This window comes from Dioscorea cayenensis, chromosome 15 (assembly GCF_009730915.1).
Source record: "Dioscorea cayenensis subsp. rotundata cultivar TDr96_F1 chromosome 15, TDr96_F1_v2_PseudoChromosome.rev07_lg8_w22 25.fasta, whole genome shotgun sequence".
Lineage (NCBI taxonomy): Eukaryota > Viridiplantae > Streptophyta > Magnoliopsida > Dioscoreales > Dioscoreaceae > Dioscorea > Dioscorea cayenensis.
The window spans coordinates 3560968-3578726 of NC_052485.1; the positions used below are offsets into that span (position 1 = coordinate 3560968).

The following is a 17759-nucleotide window of genomic DNA, read 5'->3' on the forward strand; positions in this document are numbered from 1 at the left end:
CCCTTTAAGAAATTATCCAATAGAGAATTGGAAGGAAAAAAGAAAAAAGGTTTGTGATACTGGTGTTATAAGAAATACACTTAGCCACAATTGCAAAATGAAAAAATTGTATAGTCTGGAGTTAATGGGAGAGGATTTTACTAAGAAGAGGAAGAAATTGTCATCAAGGAACCGGAATTGGAGACAGAATCAAGTGAGGAAGTCTCAACAATAATTTCTTTGAAGGCATTGGCATGCATTCAAACATTGGCAGATTATAATACTATGAAGGCCAGTGGGTTAGTAAAAGGGCACAAAGTACACATTCTAATAGACTCGGGTAGCACCTATAATTTCATTGGCACTTTCACAACCAAACAGTTGGGGTGTGAGATGTTTGATTATTATTATCATATGATTGTGGAAGTGGTCAATGGAGAGAAAATCATATGTGATAAGATGTGTGCTGGACTGAATTGGAAGATGCAATGGGTGGAGTTCAAAGCAAATTTGATGGTATTACCCTTGGAGGGTTGCCAAATAGTTCTAGGAATACAATGGTCGATTCTAGGAATTTAAGTGAATTAAGGATGAAATTCAAGATGAACAATAAAAATGTTATAATAAGGGGGTCTCCCCAACCAAGATTGCAAATGATGCAGTGTAATTCCTTAATAAAATCACTACAACTTCCTGCTAAATTATGCAAGGCCTAATTGTGTTCATTGGTCATGATCAAGGAGCCTCAGGGTGAAAGGAGAATGAAAACCAGGAGCAGAAGCAATCATCTCCATAGCATCAACTGCAATTAGATCAATTGTTGCACCTGTATGAAGACATTTTCCAAGAAGTTGAACAACTTTCCTTAGTGAGATTTCATGATCATCGGATCATTCTGAAGGAAAGGAATTGACCCTATAAATGTTAGACCTTATAGATACCCAGCTTTTCAGAAAAACATCATTGAAGACATGGTCAAGGAAATGCTAGACAAGGAAATTATCGGGCCAAGTTGAAGCCCATTCTTTGCACCTGTTGTATTAGCCAAGAAGAAAGACAACAGTTGGAGACTATGTATTGACTATAGGGCTATCAATGAGAAGACTATCAAAGACAAATTTCCTAATCCTCTCATTGAAGAACTTCTGGATGAGCTGCATGGGGCTGAATATTTCTCCAAATCAGACTCAAGGTCAGGGTATTATCAAATAAGAATGGATGAGTAGGACATCAATAAAACTGTTTTTTGCACATGTGAAGGACACTATGAGTTCTTGGTAATTCCCTTTGGGCTTACTAATGCACCTTCTGCATTGCAAGGCCCCATGAATGATGTCTTCAAACAATTTCTAAGGAAATTTGTATTAGTGTTTTTCGATGATATTTTGGTGTATAACAACAGTTGGGAGGCCCATTTGAAGCACTTGAAATTAATAATGGAGATCCTCATAACCAATCACTTATATGGCAAGAAAAACAAAATGTAAATTTGTAGCTAAGAAGATTGACTACTTGGGGCATGTGATTAGCAAACAAGGAGTAGAGATGGATCAGACCAAAATAGAAGCTATCACCAATTGACCCACCCCTAAAAATATCAAAGAACTAAGGGATTTCCTAGGGCTGACAAGAAACTATAGAAGGTTCATTAAAGGTTATGGAATTTTATCAAAACCCTTAACTGAATTATTGAAGAAGAATACATTCAATTGGAGTTCAGTTAGCATAACAGGTTTTGACAATCTCAGAAGAATGATGACTAGGGGTGTAATCGATTGAGTTCGAGCCGAGTAATAGGGAGCTCGAGCTCGAGCTCGACTGAAAATTCGATACTCGATACTCGGCTCGAACTCGACCGAGTATACATAAACAAGCTCGAGCTCGTCTCGATACACTATTTGAGCTACTCGAGCTCGATCGATTAAGCTCAAAAATGTTGAAAATGATCATAAACAATTATGATCGAGCTCTAAAATTTTTTCCATTGATTTTCATAAAAAAAAATCAATTTTTTTCATCCATTCTAAAATGACTACATTAAAAAAAAAATTTAAAGGCAACAAACAAAATTCAAACTTAACCAAATACAAGAACTAGAATAATAACATTCTATAAATTTTCAAAGATAAACAAATACATTCATATTTGACGAAATGCAACATCAACTAAAACAACAACATTCCAAAATATTGTGAAAAAAAAAAAAAAAACAAATAGAACTCATACTTAAACAAAATACAACAAATAGAACAATTATAAAACAAGTAAGTCCATAGTTAATAAGTCCAAGTAAAACATATAGAAAATAAACAAGTGCTAATACAATTCATTGACAACAAACAAATAAGTCCATAGATAATAAGAAAACAATCAATCCACCATCAACATCCATTATCTCAAAAATATATGTTCTTGAAAGTAAGGGTTTGGCCCAATGTTTCCATCAAACCTATACAAAATTACAAATGAGAAATTAGAAAACAAATCATTTTAATCATTTTAATTACTATATAAATAAATAAAACTAATTCAAAAAATAGAATTAAACTATATAAATAAATAAAACTAATTCAAAAAATTGAATTAAACTATATAAATAAATAAAACTAATTCAAAAATTGAATTAAATTATATGGACTTATGATCACACATCATGCATGGCTGAAAGATTTGATTATATATACACATCAGCAGTCAAAGATTTGAATAGAAAATCAAGGGGAAAATCCAAAATTATCAATGAGAACTGAAAGGCTTCTCCCACACAACACAATCACCACATTGTTGTTCTTAGAATTCATACCAAACTAACTAGCAGTTAATCTATGAACATTTGTTCAATTGTTACCAATCATTCTATCAAAATGTCATACAAAGATAACATGCTTACCATATGGCTTCAATTGCCTTGCCCAGGAATGAAATTGAAAGCTGATGAGCAAGCCCTTGACTGAGATCATACACATTCAAGGTGACCTTGTTAGTTGTTACCCTCCTGTAAAAATTTTTTCACCACTCAAATCAATGAAGATCAAAACACATTGAATTCTAACAATGAAGAAAAAATCGAAATTGAAAACAATTTCAGTAAATACCTTAGTCATGCTCAGCTTCATAATTCTTTAAGCTCTCAATGTGAGATTTCAATTCAAGAAAACCTACAAAGCTCAAAAGATCAATGTCATTTCAAAACACAAAAATATAACCAATTAGCAGTAAGAATACTGATTATAATGCAGACCATGAAGCCGTATGACAAAAAAAAAAACAGCATTTTTCGCAATAAAAAACATAATTACAAGGATTAAACCCAGATTTAGAATTCTATGAGCTCTCGATGTGAGATTTCAATTCAAGAAAACCTACAAAACTGTAAGCCATACATTGATGAGAAAATTACCTGATCACACCTTTGATATCGCCTACGAGCTCAGAGCGAACTGGAGACGAAGAAAGATAGAGAGAAAGAGAGTGCGAGATGAAAGAGAAAGAAACTAAAAAGCCATCGTCGTCGATTTGTTGCAAGCTCACTACTTGGTTTGGCACCTCACCGGTGACGGCGTTTATCGAGTTATCAAAGATTCAGGCTAGGGTTGAAGGATGGGGATGAATCGGGCTAGGGTTAAGTTTTTTGTGAAAACACTGAAAGGGGCGGCTCACAATCACGGGCTCAGTTCTCTTTCTCAATCGTGAGAATGAGAGAAATTTTTTTGTTAAAAAATATTAATATTTTAACTTTAAAAAGATATAATGGTAATTATATAATAAATATTATATTATATTATATATATATGTCACTACTCGATTAGGCTCGTGAGCACTTGAGCCAAGTATCTAAATACTCGAACTCGACTCGCTCGACTACTCGAGCTACTCGAACTCGAGCTCGGCTCGATTATAACCGAGCCGAGTTCGAGTTTTCACCAAGTCGAGCCCGAGTAGCTTGCGAGTAGAGGTGTATCATTTACACCCCTAATGATGACCACCAAGCCCTTACTTGCTCTCCCAAACTTTGAAGATGAATTTGTGGTGGAAACTGATGCTTATGAAGGAGTGGGTACTGTTATGATGCAACAAGGTAATCCAATTTCTTATATGAGTAAACCATTGCCAGAGAGACACAAGTGATTATCAATTTATGAAAAAGAGATGCTAGCTATTGTTATAGCCTTACAAAAATGGAGACCCTACCTATTGGGAAGACATTTTCAAGATTAGGATAGATCATCAAAGTCTCAAATTGCATCTTCAACAAAAAATCTCAACTCTAATGCAACAGAAGTGGTTGGTGAAGCTCATAGGATATGACTTCGAGATTGTGTATAAAAAAAGGAAAGGAAAATGTTGCAATTGATGCATTGTCTAGAAGGCCAAATTTAGTTTCCATAACTTCTGTCAAATCAGATATATGGAAGAAAATTCAAGAACATTGGGAAGAAGACCCGGAATTGAAGCAACTTATTCAACAAGTACAACAGAACATTCACGGTGGATAAGAATATGAATGGGTTCAGGGTCAACTCAAGAGGAGAGGAAAATTGGTAATAGGTAATGATGAAGCCATTAAGCAACTAATCTTGCAGGAATTCCATGACAGTTTTGCTGGGGGACATTTAGGAACTAAAGTAACTAGAAAAAGAATTGGAGACCATTTTTATTGGAAAGGAACGAAGAGGGATGTGAAGACCTATTTGCAAAATTGTGTAGTTTGTCAGAGGAATAAATCAGACAACTCTCCTCCCGTTGGCCTTCTGCAACCTTTACCAATACCAGAGGGTATATGGGAAGAGATCAGTATGGATTTCATTATTGGTCTGCCCAATTCTCATGGGCAAGACACTATATTAGTGATAGTTGACAAAATGAGCAAATATGCTCATTTTATTGCATTATCTCACCCTTACACAACATTATCAATTGCTCAAATCTTTCTTGATCAATTTTACAGGTTGCAAGGGTTACTTAAATTGATTGTCAATGATAGAGACCCTATAATTCTGAGTCATTTTTGGAAGTAACTATTCAAGTTTCAAGGGATCAAGTTTTACTACTCCACAACCTATCAACCTCAATCTGATGGCCAAACTGAGGTTGTAAATAGGTGTCTAGAACAGTATCTTCATTGTATAACAGGAGAGAAACACAAGGAATGGGTTAAATGGTTACCACTAGTAGAGTGGTGGTGCAACAGTAGTTATCATTCCTCCATTAAAACTTCTCCACAACCTATCAACCTCCTATGCATTTACCATAAAAGGCTACCAACTCTTGACTGGAATTACTATATAGAAGCTTATTAGCAAGGGAGAACATGCTGAAATCACTCAAGGAAAATTTGTATATGCAAGGAATAGAATGAAGCAATTGGCTGATAAGAATAGAAGTGATGAAGAACTCAGTATGGGAGACATGGTCCATATTAAACTCAAACCTTAGAAACAAATGTCAGTGGCTCATATGGCAAATTGCAAGTTATCTCCAAGATACTTTGGTCCATATATGGCGAGGGAAAGGATTGGAACAGTCACCTACAGATTTCAGCTACTGACAGAGGCAAGGATACATGATGTATTTTATATATCCCAACTGAAGAGAAAAATTGGTGATCAAATGGCAACAACAAATTGGCCAGCATTCTTGAATGAATCTCAGGATATTCAAAAGACTCCAGTGGTTATCCTAGATCGGCAATTAGTGAAAAGATTCAACAAAGTTGGAACTAAGATACTGAGCAAAGAATCCTTGAGGACAAGAATTTGTTATAGAAAGGAGAGGGGTGGTAATTGTTGCAAGCTTTATTAGTGAGGTAGTAGTGAATAAATGAAAGGGAGGAAGGTGGAGCTGGATTTGAAGAGAAGTGAAGTGTTTTGTTTGAAAAGAGAGCTGGAAGGAGTAAAATATGCCAATTAACCCTGGCAGTTAAGTTGGTTAGTCACACAGTGAAGGGCATTTAAGTAAACTTGGTATATTCAAATGAAGGGAATTTACATAAGTTACCATCAGGGACGTTATTGCTGGTAGACTAAGGAAAGAAGGGTGGAGATGTCATTTCATTATGTTTAAAAGTGGGGAAAATTTGGAAAATGCCAAATTACATAAGTTACCCTTGAACAGTTATGTTTGTTACACAAAAGGCTGGGGTTTCTGGGTCTCTTAAGTAGAGATACTAAACTCCAATTGCTGAACTGTTTACAAGGAGTCAGCTTTCAATCAATTCCTAATTAGAAAATAACTCAATCTTGGGAAGGGAGACATTATTGAGATTTTGATCTACTTTCTACTGTTTATCTTCTTCATCTGGTTCTTGTCTTAGAGTTAGAGATTTCCAGGTTATCAACCTCTGGTCTCTTGTTGTTGTTTTTCTTACTGCTTGGTTAAGTCTTGTATGTGTTACTTGATGTATGAGTTGTAACTGAATAATTGAATTCAATGTTAATTTCATTTCTAGTTGTTTGTCCTTGTGTTGATGTGTATCTGCAGGATTTATAAGTTGTTGTGCTTTCTGGATCGCATCAAATGAGTTGTAACTGAAATCATTGAATTCAATGTTAATTCCATTTCTAGTTGTTTGTTCTTGTGTTGGTGTGTATCTGTAAGATTTACAGCTACTATGCTTCCTGGATCGTATCAAATTTGAAACAATAATTACAAAATCAAGACCCCTTGATAATGTATTAGACTTTGGAAACTAATAGTTTATTTTATTGATTTTTAAAATTCAAAATTTAGAAATAAAAGAATAATTATGAATCCAAAGGTCCGTTGTTAATGAATGTAACTAATAATTTCTGATTTTTTAAATTTTGAAATTAAGAAATAATTGAAAAAAATACAAAATCAAAGCCCGTTGCTAATGTATCAGCAATCCGTTGGAAGGTAATTATTTATGGGTTTTTTAAAATGATTAAATTTAGAAATCAAAAGAATAATTACGAAATCCAAGGCCCGTTGTCAAACAACAATTACAAATCCAAGTCCGTTAACAACGGGCCTGAATCCGGCCCATCATGAAGTCCTGATAACCTTTTGACCGTTGAGTGTTGCTTATATAACTGAGGCTTAAACCCAAAGCGCTTCTAAAACCTTCGTCGTTCGCGAGCTCCAGAGAAACCCTAACAATGGCCGCTCGAAGAGAAGAGAAGGAGGAGGAGGAGAAGAAGAAGCTCCAAAAGAGGAAGCCCATCGATGTCGGAAAACCCCAGAAATCCTTCAAGAAATCAATGAAGGATTATCCTGCTCGCCCTGCTCCAGCCGAGCCGTCGGCTTCTCTCGTTCTCCAAGATGATGACCCTGATTTCCCCCGAGGTTCTAATTCTTGTGATTTTCACTTATTTTTGGTTTTCAATTGAATGTTTTGATTTGTATTGGTGATTCGGGGTGTAGGAGGTGGGAGGTTGCTGAGCAAGAAGGAGGAGGCGGAGGCGCGGGCGGAGGCGGAGGAGGAGTTTGATAGGGAGCAGCGTCTTTCTAAGAAGGGTGGGGGTAAAGGAATGGGGAAGAAGAAGGGGAATAAGAAACTTTTTGGCGATGACGAGGATGATCTGGGGTTCTTATTCGGTGAAGGTGTCACTGGAAAGCTTCCTAAATATGTGAATCGTATCACGTTAAAGGTATAACTCCTTTTGTATTATTAAGTTATCAAATCACTGTTTTATAGTCGTTTATATGTGCAAAAGGAGTTTTATGTGTTTATTTATTTACGGTGGTCTTGATGATTTCTCCAATGCATGCTTTATCGCTTCATGACTACATATGGAAGTTTTATTTGGCTTAATTCTTCACTTACCAGATAATGCTAATCCTTTTCGTTTTGTGCTTCTTGAATTGAATAAGATGCTCGGAGATTTTACTTTTTGCACTAAACTTCATAGAAACATGCTGAGTCCATGCTGACTTTTAGTATTGTCACACTGACATAACATGAGTTCTGAGTGAGTGGCTTGAGGAATGTGAATTGTTCATTCAGCTGAATTCTTCATTTACCATATTATATTAATCCTTCTATGTTTGCCTTTGATTCCATGGGGACTTTGTTGAAACGTATTAGGGTGTTATTTACCAATTCTTAGTAGTTTATGGGGATATAAGTGTGTATTTTGAGTGTCTGACTAGCTTGAGGTATCTTAGAGGGTAACCTCTATAAGTGTAGCAAGGTTGTGTTGTAGGTATATTCTGCAAGATCTATCCTTAGTCGTCAGTACAGGCCATCCTAATGAGATTTGATGCCTTCAAGTGTTACCCAGAGTATTTGAGGAGTCTCGTGGTATTCAGCTGTTTGATTTATCTAATAAATCTTGTACATTGATTGTGTGCATTAAATAGAGGAAACCAATTTAGTGAAATGGGATTCCTTTACTTTACCCTGGTTTGCCTAAAATTGATTAAACTACAGGAGTCTCCTTTGTTTCTCAAATTACTGATAATGAGGAAGGATGGAAGTAGTCCTAGATGACAAGCTCTCAAGAAGAAGTTAAAAAGCTACTTATTGCTAGCCTCATCAGAAATATCTGAAAGAGTTCGCAATACAAACTTCAAATCAAGCAGCTCAAGCTTGTTGCTCTTCTTCTTATGTTTTGCTGTAAAAGATACCTCTTTAATGCTTTGAGTAATTCCTCTATGCTTTTATTATAAATCAGCAGAAAGTCAACACATATAATTCAACTCTTTGAACAAACCTTTTGGCCTTGTCATCTCAAACACCACTCTATGTGAGCTCATTTCCAGTGCACATGATCAGCTTGCATTTATATATTTAAAGAGGATAAAGATAAAAAAAATGGGTTTTTACATATGCAATGGCACTGACTGTCTTGAGTTATAAAGTTGGATTTTGCTTCAATCAAGGAATGTGAAGTGCTGGAATCTTGCCATGTTGCTTGTTCCTTTGTTTCTCTAATTTTTTCAGATAAGCATTTTTTTTTTTAATGGAGTATGATATTAAAACATTTTATTTTCTGTTTCATTTTCCAGAATATATCACCAAATATGAAGCTTTGGGGAGTCATTACAGAAGTGAACTCAAAAGATCTTGTAGTCAGTCTTCCAGGTGGCTTAAGAGGGTTTGTTCGTTCAGAGGAAGTGGCTGACATAGTTTTAAATAATGGATCCCAGGTGCTAGAAATGGAAGGCTTAGAAAATAAACCAATTAGAATTACTTTACTCTTCCCCTTTATATTCTTGGTTATGATGGCTCTTTTCTGCAGGATGCTGGGAGCAATTTGCCTTTTAGAATATTTCATGTTGGGCAGCTAGTTCCTGGCATTGTCTTGGAAGTAGATGATGATAAAAGGGACGGGAAAGGAAATAAAAGAATATTGCTGTCACTCCGCCTTAGCTTGCTATATAAAGGCCTCACACTAGAAGCTGTTCAAGATGGCATGGTATTTGACAGTTATTTATAACTATTAACGGCATCATTTTCTATTTTCCCTGAACACTGTCATCAATTAAGTTCTGTTATTCTTTAATGGGTGCATTAAGGTGATATTAACTATAATTTCAAGTGTATCCTTGAATATGTGACTGAAATTCAGCCTAGATGTTAGGAATTGCTTTCTTTACATATTAAATGTCTTCGAAGTGCATTTTGTAGCGCAGCCTTCATGATGAATTTTAACTTATGTGGTAATCATATACATGAACGAGAATTCTTAAGTACAGTGTTGCTTTCTTATGAGCAAGCATTATTTGTTTAGCTCTGGCTATGTTAAGTACTCTTTTTTCTTAAATGTTATTTCTGATGTCTCTTTTATGTTTATGACATTCTGAAAGTGCTCTGAGGAACTTGAAATCTTTATCTAACTTGCGGTTAAACTACTGGGCATGCTATACTATTTCAGGTTCTGACAGCCCAGGTGAAGAGCATTGAGGATCATGGCTATATTCTTCATTTTGGTGTATTTTCTTTTAGTGGATTTTTGCCAAGAAGCTGCCTAGGTAGTCAACGTCTGATAACTTCATGTTCATTTGCTATTTTTTTATTCATTCTTTTTCTGTTGCATGTACTCGTTCTTTTTGTCATTGTTAACTGATATGGAGGCAGTGTTATTGAAATATAATTGGAGTATATATTGCTGCTATTTCTAGTTCAGTTCTTGTGCACCTTTTTGGGTTGTGTAGTGTTAACATTTTGCTTATTACTATTGCTTCAGCAAATAATCATTCTTCGTTTTTACAGATGGTGGTAAGGCTACTGTTGGGCAATTGATACAAGGTGTTGTCAAGAGTATAGATAAGGCACGAGCTGTCGTGCATCTAGATTCAGATCCTGACCTGGTGTCCAAATCTGTAGTATGTTTCTGATGGTTTGGTTGCAAATTTTTGGTACTAGTTTTTCCATTCTAACTGTTTTCTGTTGTATCCTGTTTAATAATCATGTATTGCTTTGCCATTTTTAGATCAAGGATTTAAAAGGGCTCTCCATCGATCAACTGGTTCCTGGCATGATGGTTAATGTTCGTGTACATTCTACACTCGAGAATGGAATTATGTTGTCATTCCTAACTTACTTTACTGGAACGGTATGTGTGCAACTATACTATGCACTGGACAAACTCATTTTTTGCTACAGGACTTAAAGTCAAAGTCCTTCATATTTCATAGTTTAGGTATACTTCTTCTCATCAAACCTTTTTCTCCCACAGGCAGATGTATTTCATTTGCAGGATTATTTTCCTAGTTCCTCATGGAAAGATGACTATAAACATAATAAGAAGGTATATTCATAAGTCTGTTATTTTTTTAAACCTGCTGTGCTGAACTTGTTGGGACTATACTCAAAGTTTGATGGTCCTAACTCCTCATATATGGTGTCATGCACATAAACAGTTTATGCTTATATCATCTTGCTTTTATGTCTTAGAATATGCTTATATCTTTTTGTCTCAGAAGTTTGTAGGACTATAGGTAAACTGTCAAAGTTTTGATCATCCTAACTCCTTTCTCCTCACATGTGGCATCATACACATAATCTGTTTATGCTTATATCGTTTGTGATTTTATGCATGTATCTTTTCATCTGAAAATTTTTTCCCAAATGTAATTTGCAAGATAATGAAGTTTTTAATAGAATAATATCACTTCTTCATGCCATGACATCCATCATTTATTTTTTCCTACTTTTGAAACTATCTGAACTTCAGAATTTCTCCCAGATATCCTGTTTGTTTATTTACTTCAGAATGCAATTAGCATGAATGCTTACTGGCTATTTCATTCATCAATGCTTGTTAGTTTACTTCACAAGGTTGTTAAGATGAACACTTTCTGCATAATCCATGCTTTTATGCATGTGATTTGAGGAAAATGTGGAAACGAGGGATTTAGGGGATTGAGTTGCAGGAACTTGAGAATGTTCCTGGGCCTTGTACTTTGTCTAGAAGATGGCAAAGGATACGTCGGGAGGGGCATCGGAGGTGTTTAAGTGGAGTAACAGGAGACTAGAATGATCCTTGGGATTGTTTGTATGGCCTGGAAAGTAAGTTGGAGTGGCAGAGAGGGAGATGTGGAGAAAGGTGTATTTGGGAGGGGTATTGGAGGTGGCCAAGTGGAATGGCAGGATACTGGAATGACCTTGGGATTGTTTGTATGGCCAGTCCAGGTGGCAGAGAGGGAGATGTGGAGAAAAAGTTACGTTGGGTGGGGCAGTGTAAGTAAAAGGAGAGTAAGATGGTCTTTGGGACTGTTGGTGTGGTCTGAGAAGCAGGTGGCATCTTTGGCACTGACTGTCATCAAGACTGTACATTTATTTTGCATTTGTTGTGACTGCATTTATTTTCAGATCATCATCTGCTACATCTGCCTCTTCAGTTATTTAAATATTTTCAATTACTCCTCAATCTATTCAGTTTTGGTCTAAGAAATGATCTCATATTCCAACTCTGCAGTTTAATAGACCTTTGCTGCTTGGGAATTTTCACATTTTTGTGTGAATAATGTTTAGGTGACTGCCCGCATCTTATTTATTGATCCCACGACTAGAGCTGTTGGACTGACCTTAAATTCAGACCTAGTGCTTAACAAGCCACCTCCCTGTGTAAGTTCTTTCTGTTATCTATATGCCTCTATTCCCTCTTTCTGTTTGTATCCAATCATACAAGTTGGTCTACAGATGCCATCATGTGCATTTGATTTTTCAATAAAAATATGTGCTTGATTTTTCAATGATGTATATGCACCATAATATATTTTCTTGCGAGTTTTATAAAGATATGTTGTCCTTTATCTTTAGCTATTTCTACTTGCACTAACAACTTAATTTATTTGTGCAGTTTGTCAAAACTGGCGATATTTATGAACAATCACGAATAGTCAGAGTTGATAAAGGAATTGGTCTTCATCTTGAAATTCCTTCATCCCCCAAGCCTTTTCCTGCTTATGTGCATGTCTGTTCATATTTTCATTGGTTTTGTCACCTGCTTATTAATTTTTTTCTCCTGTTTTGACATTTCAAACTCGAATTGTGTTTTTCCCTTAATTCTTTTATTTTTTTTTTATGGCAGATGATGGATTTTGCTGATGAAGGAGTTTCAAAGGTTGGGAAAACCTTTAAGGAAGGTGGCCATGTTCGTGTTCGTATTCTTGGAATGAGACATCTGGAAGGCATAGCAATGGGTACCTTGAAGGTTACTTCTTCCTTAATTTCATTAGCGATTGGCAGTCCTTCATTTTTCTTCATTATTGCATTTTATGTGCTTTATTTTGCCTTCTTAATAGTTGCACGCATTTAAAGCAGCTTCTGTAGGTGTTTTCAATCCCAACTACCCTGGTTTTCCGTCTTTCAATTAACATTTATTTGGCTTTTGCATGACCATGAAAGTTTTCTAAAGTTTGCTTGCTTTATCACCTGTCCTTGCATTTTTCTGAGAAATTATAAATGTCGAATATTTCCATTAGTTAAATCTTAAATGGTTTAGAAATAATTGAACATGGGAACTGAGTTCTGTTGCACTGGTATATGTAAGTATTGATCAGCAAGTTTATTTTGTTTGTTTTTTTTTGTCAAAGTCTAGTATTTTCTAATGAGTTTATTGCCGCCTGAGGGAGAGGAACACGAACATGCTGCATTCTTCATGTTCTCTTGCTATATAATTTTGTGTCAATTGTCTGATGTAAGGTGACTATCAGTCTATAACTGTTACTGTGATTTGTTTGATCGGATCTATGGAGCTTTAAATTTTTTACAGTGTGGATTGATATGAATTGCTTTTTTTAATTATAAGCTTTGTAGTTAGGTTATCATCAAGCATTATTGGTTTTAGTATCATTTTTTGATATAATTTTCTTTTGATATTAGGTTCAATTTGACATATCCTTGACCATTATGGATGTTTTAATCTTTTTCTTGGAATCTGACGATCAATGCTAGTAGTTTATTTTCAATCTCCTCTTTTCAGTTATATATACTAGTTCTAGAAAATGCAGGTGTCACTGAAAATGAGGTTTATTATGAGTATGTCCACATGAAGTTGATCATACAGTTGCAAATTGTAGAGAATGGTTAATAAGAAATTAGTTTGATTGTAAGCCCCAAGAATGCTGCTGTTTACAAGTATGCAGCTTATGCTATTTATGTGTTGGATATGGACACAAAGTGTGGCCACTTTCAAGTTGATCTTGATTATCTGTATGTGAGCACAAACAAACTATCAGATTTCTTCTTCTCTTGAATTTTTATCTCAGATTATGGTGATCACCTTCTTTATACTAAATATTGGAAATGATATGTTTCTGTTCTCTTGAATTTCTGGTTAAGGATGACTTACGAGGAAAACCATGATTAGCTCTGCAGTTTCGGCGGTCTCTATGTTTATACATCCATTGATATTTGATGTGTACACATGTAGAAAGAGAGAAGTACTTTTTCAGATCAAAAGAGGCTGCGTGAAACTCGGTTCATTTTAGAATGATATTGTTGAAATGCCTGTTTGCATTCCTACCACTTCCATTTGCTATAACTGTGGTTATCTCAATGATCAAGGTTGCTTTCCCCCTCACCCCTTCTTTTAGTTGTTTTACCCATTACATGCTGCATATATGCTGTGATAACTACTGCTTAGGACAGTTTCTAGTGCTTTGCTTTTCTGTGGTAATGAAACTTCAAAAAGGCATATGTCTTCTGTTTTCTTTTTTGTCTGAAAAGAACATCCACCTCATGCTCATTCTTGTGTTGTTTGGATACCTGCAGGCGAGTGCCTTTGAAGGTTCTGTTTTTACTCATTCTGATGTCAAGCCTGGTATGTTGGTAAAAGCTAAGGTTTTAGCTGTTGAGAACTTTGGTGCAATTGTACAATTCTCAAGTGGTGTAAAGGCGCTTTGCCCTCTTCCTCACATGTCAGAATTCGACATTGTGAAACCTGATAAGAAATTTAAGGTCTGGGTTTGTTTTATTTTTTACCAAGGATGAAATCAGCCTGTTCTGGTAGAATTTATCTATATCTTTTAAAGTTAAGGTTTGACGTTGATAACATTTTATCCTCGATCTATGTTAAGGTTGGAGCTGAGTTGCTTTTTCGTGTGCTGGGTTGCAAATCCAAGAGAATAACTGTCACCCACAAGAAGTCCTTGGTATGTTCCTCTCATGTATTCTTTCTTGTTACTTCTGTGCACTTAATTGAATTCCAAATTAAATTCCAAACTGATGTTTCCATGGCATCATCGTACAGCTCGTATTTTCTGCATAGTGCTTGAATATTTCTTGTAGGATTATGATCATCTGGCCTTTATAGTCTTTATATCAGGAAGTTATTTTTTTTATAATTTGATTGTTGTATATGAAAGTGAAGCTGTTAATTCCTTTTTCCTAGGTGAAATCAAAGCTCAGTGTGCTTTCCTCGTATGCTGATGCCACTGAAGGATTAATAGCGCATGGATGGATTACCAAAATAGAAAAGCATGGTTGCTTTGTGAGATTTTACAATGGAGTGCATGGATTTGCACACAGGCCTGTCTCTTTCGATGATTTCTTGTGTTGTTTGATATTTGAGCACCAATGACATGCTTCTATTCTGCTTTAATTATTATTAATGATCTTGAAATTTGTTTACATTTTAAATTTTTACAATGCTTATATTTGATTGTTTTTTCTTTCAAATGTAGTGTATATTCTGCAGATAAATCTATTTATTTCCAGTACGTTCCAATAAACATTAGAGGAAAATTATCTATCTTTCTGATTGCCATAGAATTTTATCTCAATTTCATGATCTTCACTTTGTGCTTTTTTGTGCTATTTATCATGTCTGACAACTTATCTTGTATGTTATTGTTCTACATATTTCTGTAGTATGCGACAGAAGATGCTTTGTTACTTGTATCTTCACTGAAGAATGTACCTGGAATGAGAATCGCAGCTTTCCACCCTTGCCACAATATACTGCATCAATTATTGTTGACTCATTTTCATTCTTTCTTGATGTACATCGGCTCACATCCTTCTCTGAACCCTCCAGCAATGCCCCTCTTCACAGCAATGCTTTTTTCCTTTCAATCTCCCGTCTTAAATCCATTTTCTTGATATTCACTTTGTGCATCAGATGGATATTTTGGTTCACTCCTCAATGAACTGTTGCAGTTTTCCATCTCAATGCAATAATGCTACAATATTGTTGTAAATCATTTTTCGTGTTTTCTTGAGTTCCCATTTTCCTCGTCCACACCAATGCCCTTGATCTCATTCCCATCACTTAACAATTTTTTGTGAAATACAAATCTGATGTATCATGTGTCTTTTATCCTCCTTTGCAGCCTCTCTCTACAATTTCCTCCCTTCTACTTCATTTAGAAGTTCTTGAGACTTGACGAGGAAACTAGTATGAACGTAAACCACCAAGACGACTTTATTGAATATGGATATCTATATTTATATCCCATTTTGTTGTTGTCAGTTTTATTGATCTACTTTTATCTGTCATCAACTTATCAATTGTTTGTGTAATTCTAGATCTGAGCTTAGATTGGATCCTGGAAGTGAGCCAGATGCAGTATACCATGCTGGACAAGTTGTGAAATGCAGGGTAATCAGTTCAGTTCCTGCTTCACGAAAGATCAATCTTAGTTTTTTCATATCACCAAAAAGGTTTCTATCTTATTCCTTGCTCTTTCTACAGGCTCATGCCAGTAATATGATTTTCTTGATCACGCCATTGTGTAAAACTATTTATATATGAGTGGAAGCTAATGTTTTGCTGCTTTTGTTTTTTTACTGGGTCAAAAGTTCTAAGAGGAGCTCTTCTTAAATGATATTAAGATCATCATACTGCACATGGGTTGCTTTGACATTAATGGACTACATGAATATATAGGATAAGTTTGAGTTAAAAATTTGTCATGTAGCTCCCTATCCTCAAAGCAACCTGTGTGCAGATGATGGCCCTCTTATTATTTTTTTATAGGGGCTTTTCTTAGTATTATTGTCTGCTGCCAAGCTCTTGTATACCAGCCTACCAGGGTCCAGGAGTAGGTCTTGTGCTTTTGATTTGTTTCTATTTGTGTTTGCTATTAGTTTTAGTGAAAGCCAGTGTTATATTTTGCTGCCAAGTCCTTGTGTACCAGGAGTAGTGTTTTGTTTTCCGCTCGTGCTTTCATTGCAAGCAGGCAAACTTCACCTGCATTTATCTTTCCTATTATACTGAAGACACAAAAATTCCCATTTGTTTCCTATTATGCTGAAGACACGAAAATTCTTGATTCTTGGATCCTTAAAATACTTTCATGATCTTTTTGCTGATTTCTTTGATGTTCAATCATCGTCTTCCTTTGTAACAAAATCTTACTTTGGAAGTTTTATTAATTCCAAATATGCATTGCAAGGTATTGCACAATTTTAAATTTCTATATTTGTAGGACTTCTGAGGATGATGTTTGCAAGTTAGGAAGTCTTGTATCTGGTGTTGTGGAGCGATTAACTCCTGGAGCAGTTGTAGTGCATGTGCACAGTCACTTGAAAGGGACTATCGCTAATGAACATTTAGCAGATCACCTGGGCAAGCCACATTTCTTGATCTTTACTTATGTTTGATTATTTGAGTTTTATTTATTTATTTTTTTAACTATTTCCTATTGATCTTCACATTCATTTATCATCATTATTCCTTGCATTCATCAGGGCAAGCCACAATACTAAAATCTTTATTGAGACCTGGATATGAATTTGATCAACTCTTGGTGCTAGGTATGTATGTTCTTTTAATTTTTACACCTTTGTTTTTCTTCAGGTAATTATTATTTGTTTCTACATTGATAACATATGTAGTAATGCTGCTCATATATATGTTGTTGTCATATTTTGAAGTGCAAGAGGTTGTAATAAACTTTGTGGCCTTCCTTTGAGCAAAAATGTATAGAATTAAGAGGAAGGGATGAAAATAATTTACTGAGTAAGTTCTTAAAGGAAGGAGGAAGAAAGCAGCAAATATTGAAATTTTACTGCAGTCCGCAAATAGTCAAATTATTGCTATCTTGTCTATGGATCGTTTTTGAAAAATGTCTGTATCACATTCTCTGTCTTGTGATTCGAAATGTTTAAAAGGTTTAATTAATGCACATGAATATTTAGAAATATGTAATTTTGCTTGCATGTACTTAGGTAAAGGCTTTATCATACCATCTACGAACATAAAATGTTTAGAATTAGATTTTGACAACATTTGGTCATCAATTACCTAGAAATTTAATAATGACATGATGAACAAAAGATTTTAATGATATAGCACTTGTTTTCATATTAATTGTGGTAGTCTGTCAAATGCTAAATATTTTGTGGCAGTCGTTGCCTTCGTTGG

At 35.3% G+C, this 17759-nt stretch overlaps 1 protein-coding gene across 1 annotated transcript in view; it reads left to right on the plus strand.

The window, feature by feature from the left end:
• The first annotated feature begins 7068 nt into the window (after window positions 1-7068).
• LOC120277583 (rRNA biogenesis protein RRP5-like) overlaps window positions 7069-17759 on the plus strand; it is a 13461-nt gene continuing 2770 nt past the window's right edge. Inside the window, exons 1-17 of the mRNA XM_039284443.1 lie at window positions 7069-7284; window positions 7363-7589; window positions 8950-9090; window positions 9183-9359; window positions 9819-9915; window positions 10157-10269; window positions 10377-10499; window positions 10623-10694; window positions 11921-12013; window positions 12249-12362; window positions 12480-12602; window positions 14165-14350; window positions 14470-14544; window positions 14784-14920; window positions 15920-16054; window positions 16822-16961; window positions 17084-17149. Coding sequence (XP_039140377.1) covers window positions 7098-7284; window positions 7363-7589; window positions 8950-9090; window positions 9183-9359; window positions 9819-9915; window positions 10157-10269; window positions 10377-10499; window positions 10623-10694; window positions 11921-12013; window positions 12249-12362; window positions 12480-12602; window positions 14165-14350; window positions 14470-14544; window positions 14784-14920; window positions 15920-16054; window positions 16822-16961; window positions 17084-17149 — 2206 coding nt within the window. The 5' untranslated portion in view covers window positions 7069-7097. The remainder of the gene's footprint in view (window positions 7285-7362; window positions 7590-8949; window positions 9091-9182; window positions 9360-9818; window positions 9916-10156; window positions 10270-10376; window positions 10500-10622; window positions 10695-11920; window positions 12014-12248; window positions 12363-12479; window positions 12603-14164; window positions 14351-14469; window positions 14545-14783; window positions 14921-15919; window positions 16055-16821; window positions 16962-17083; window positions 17150-17759) is intronic.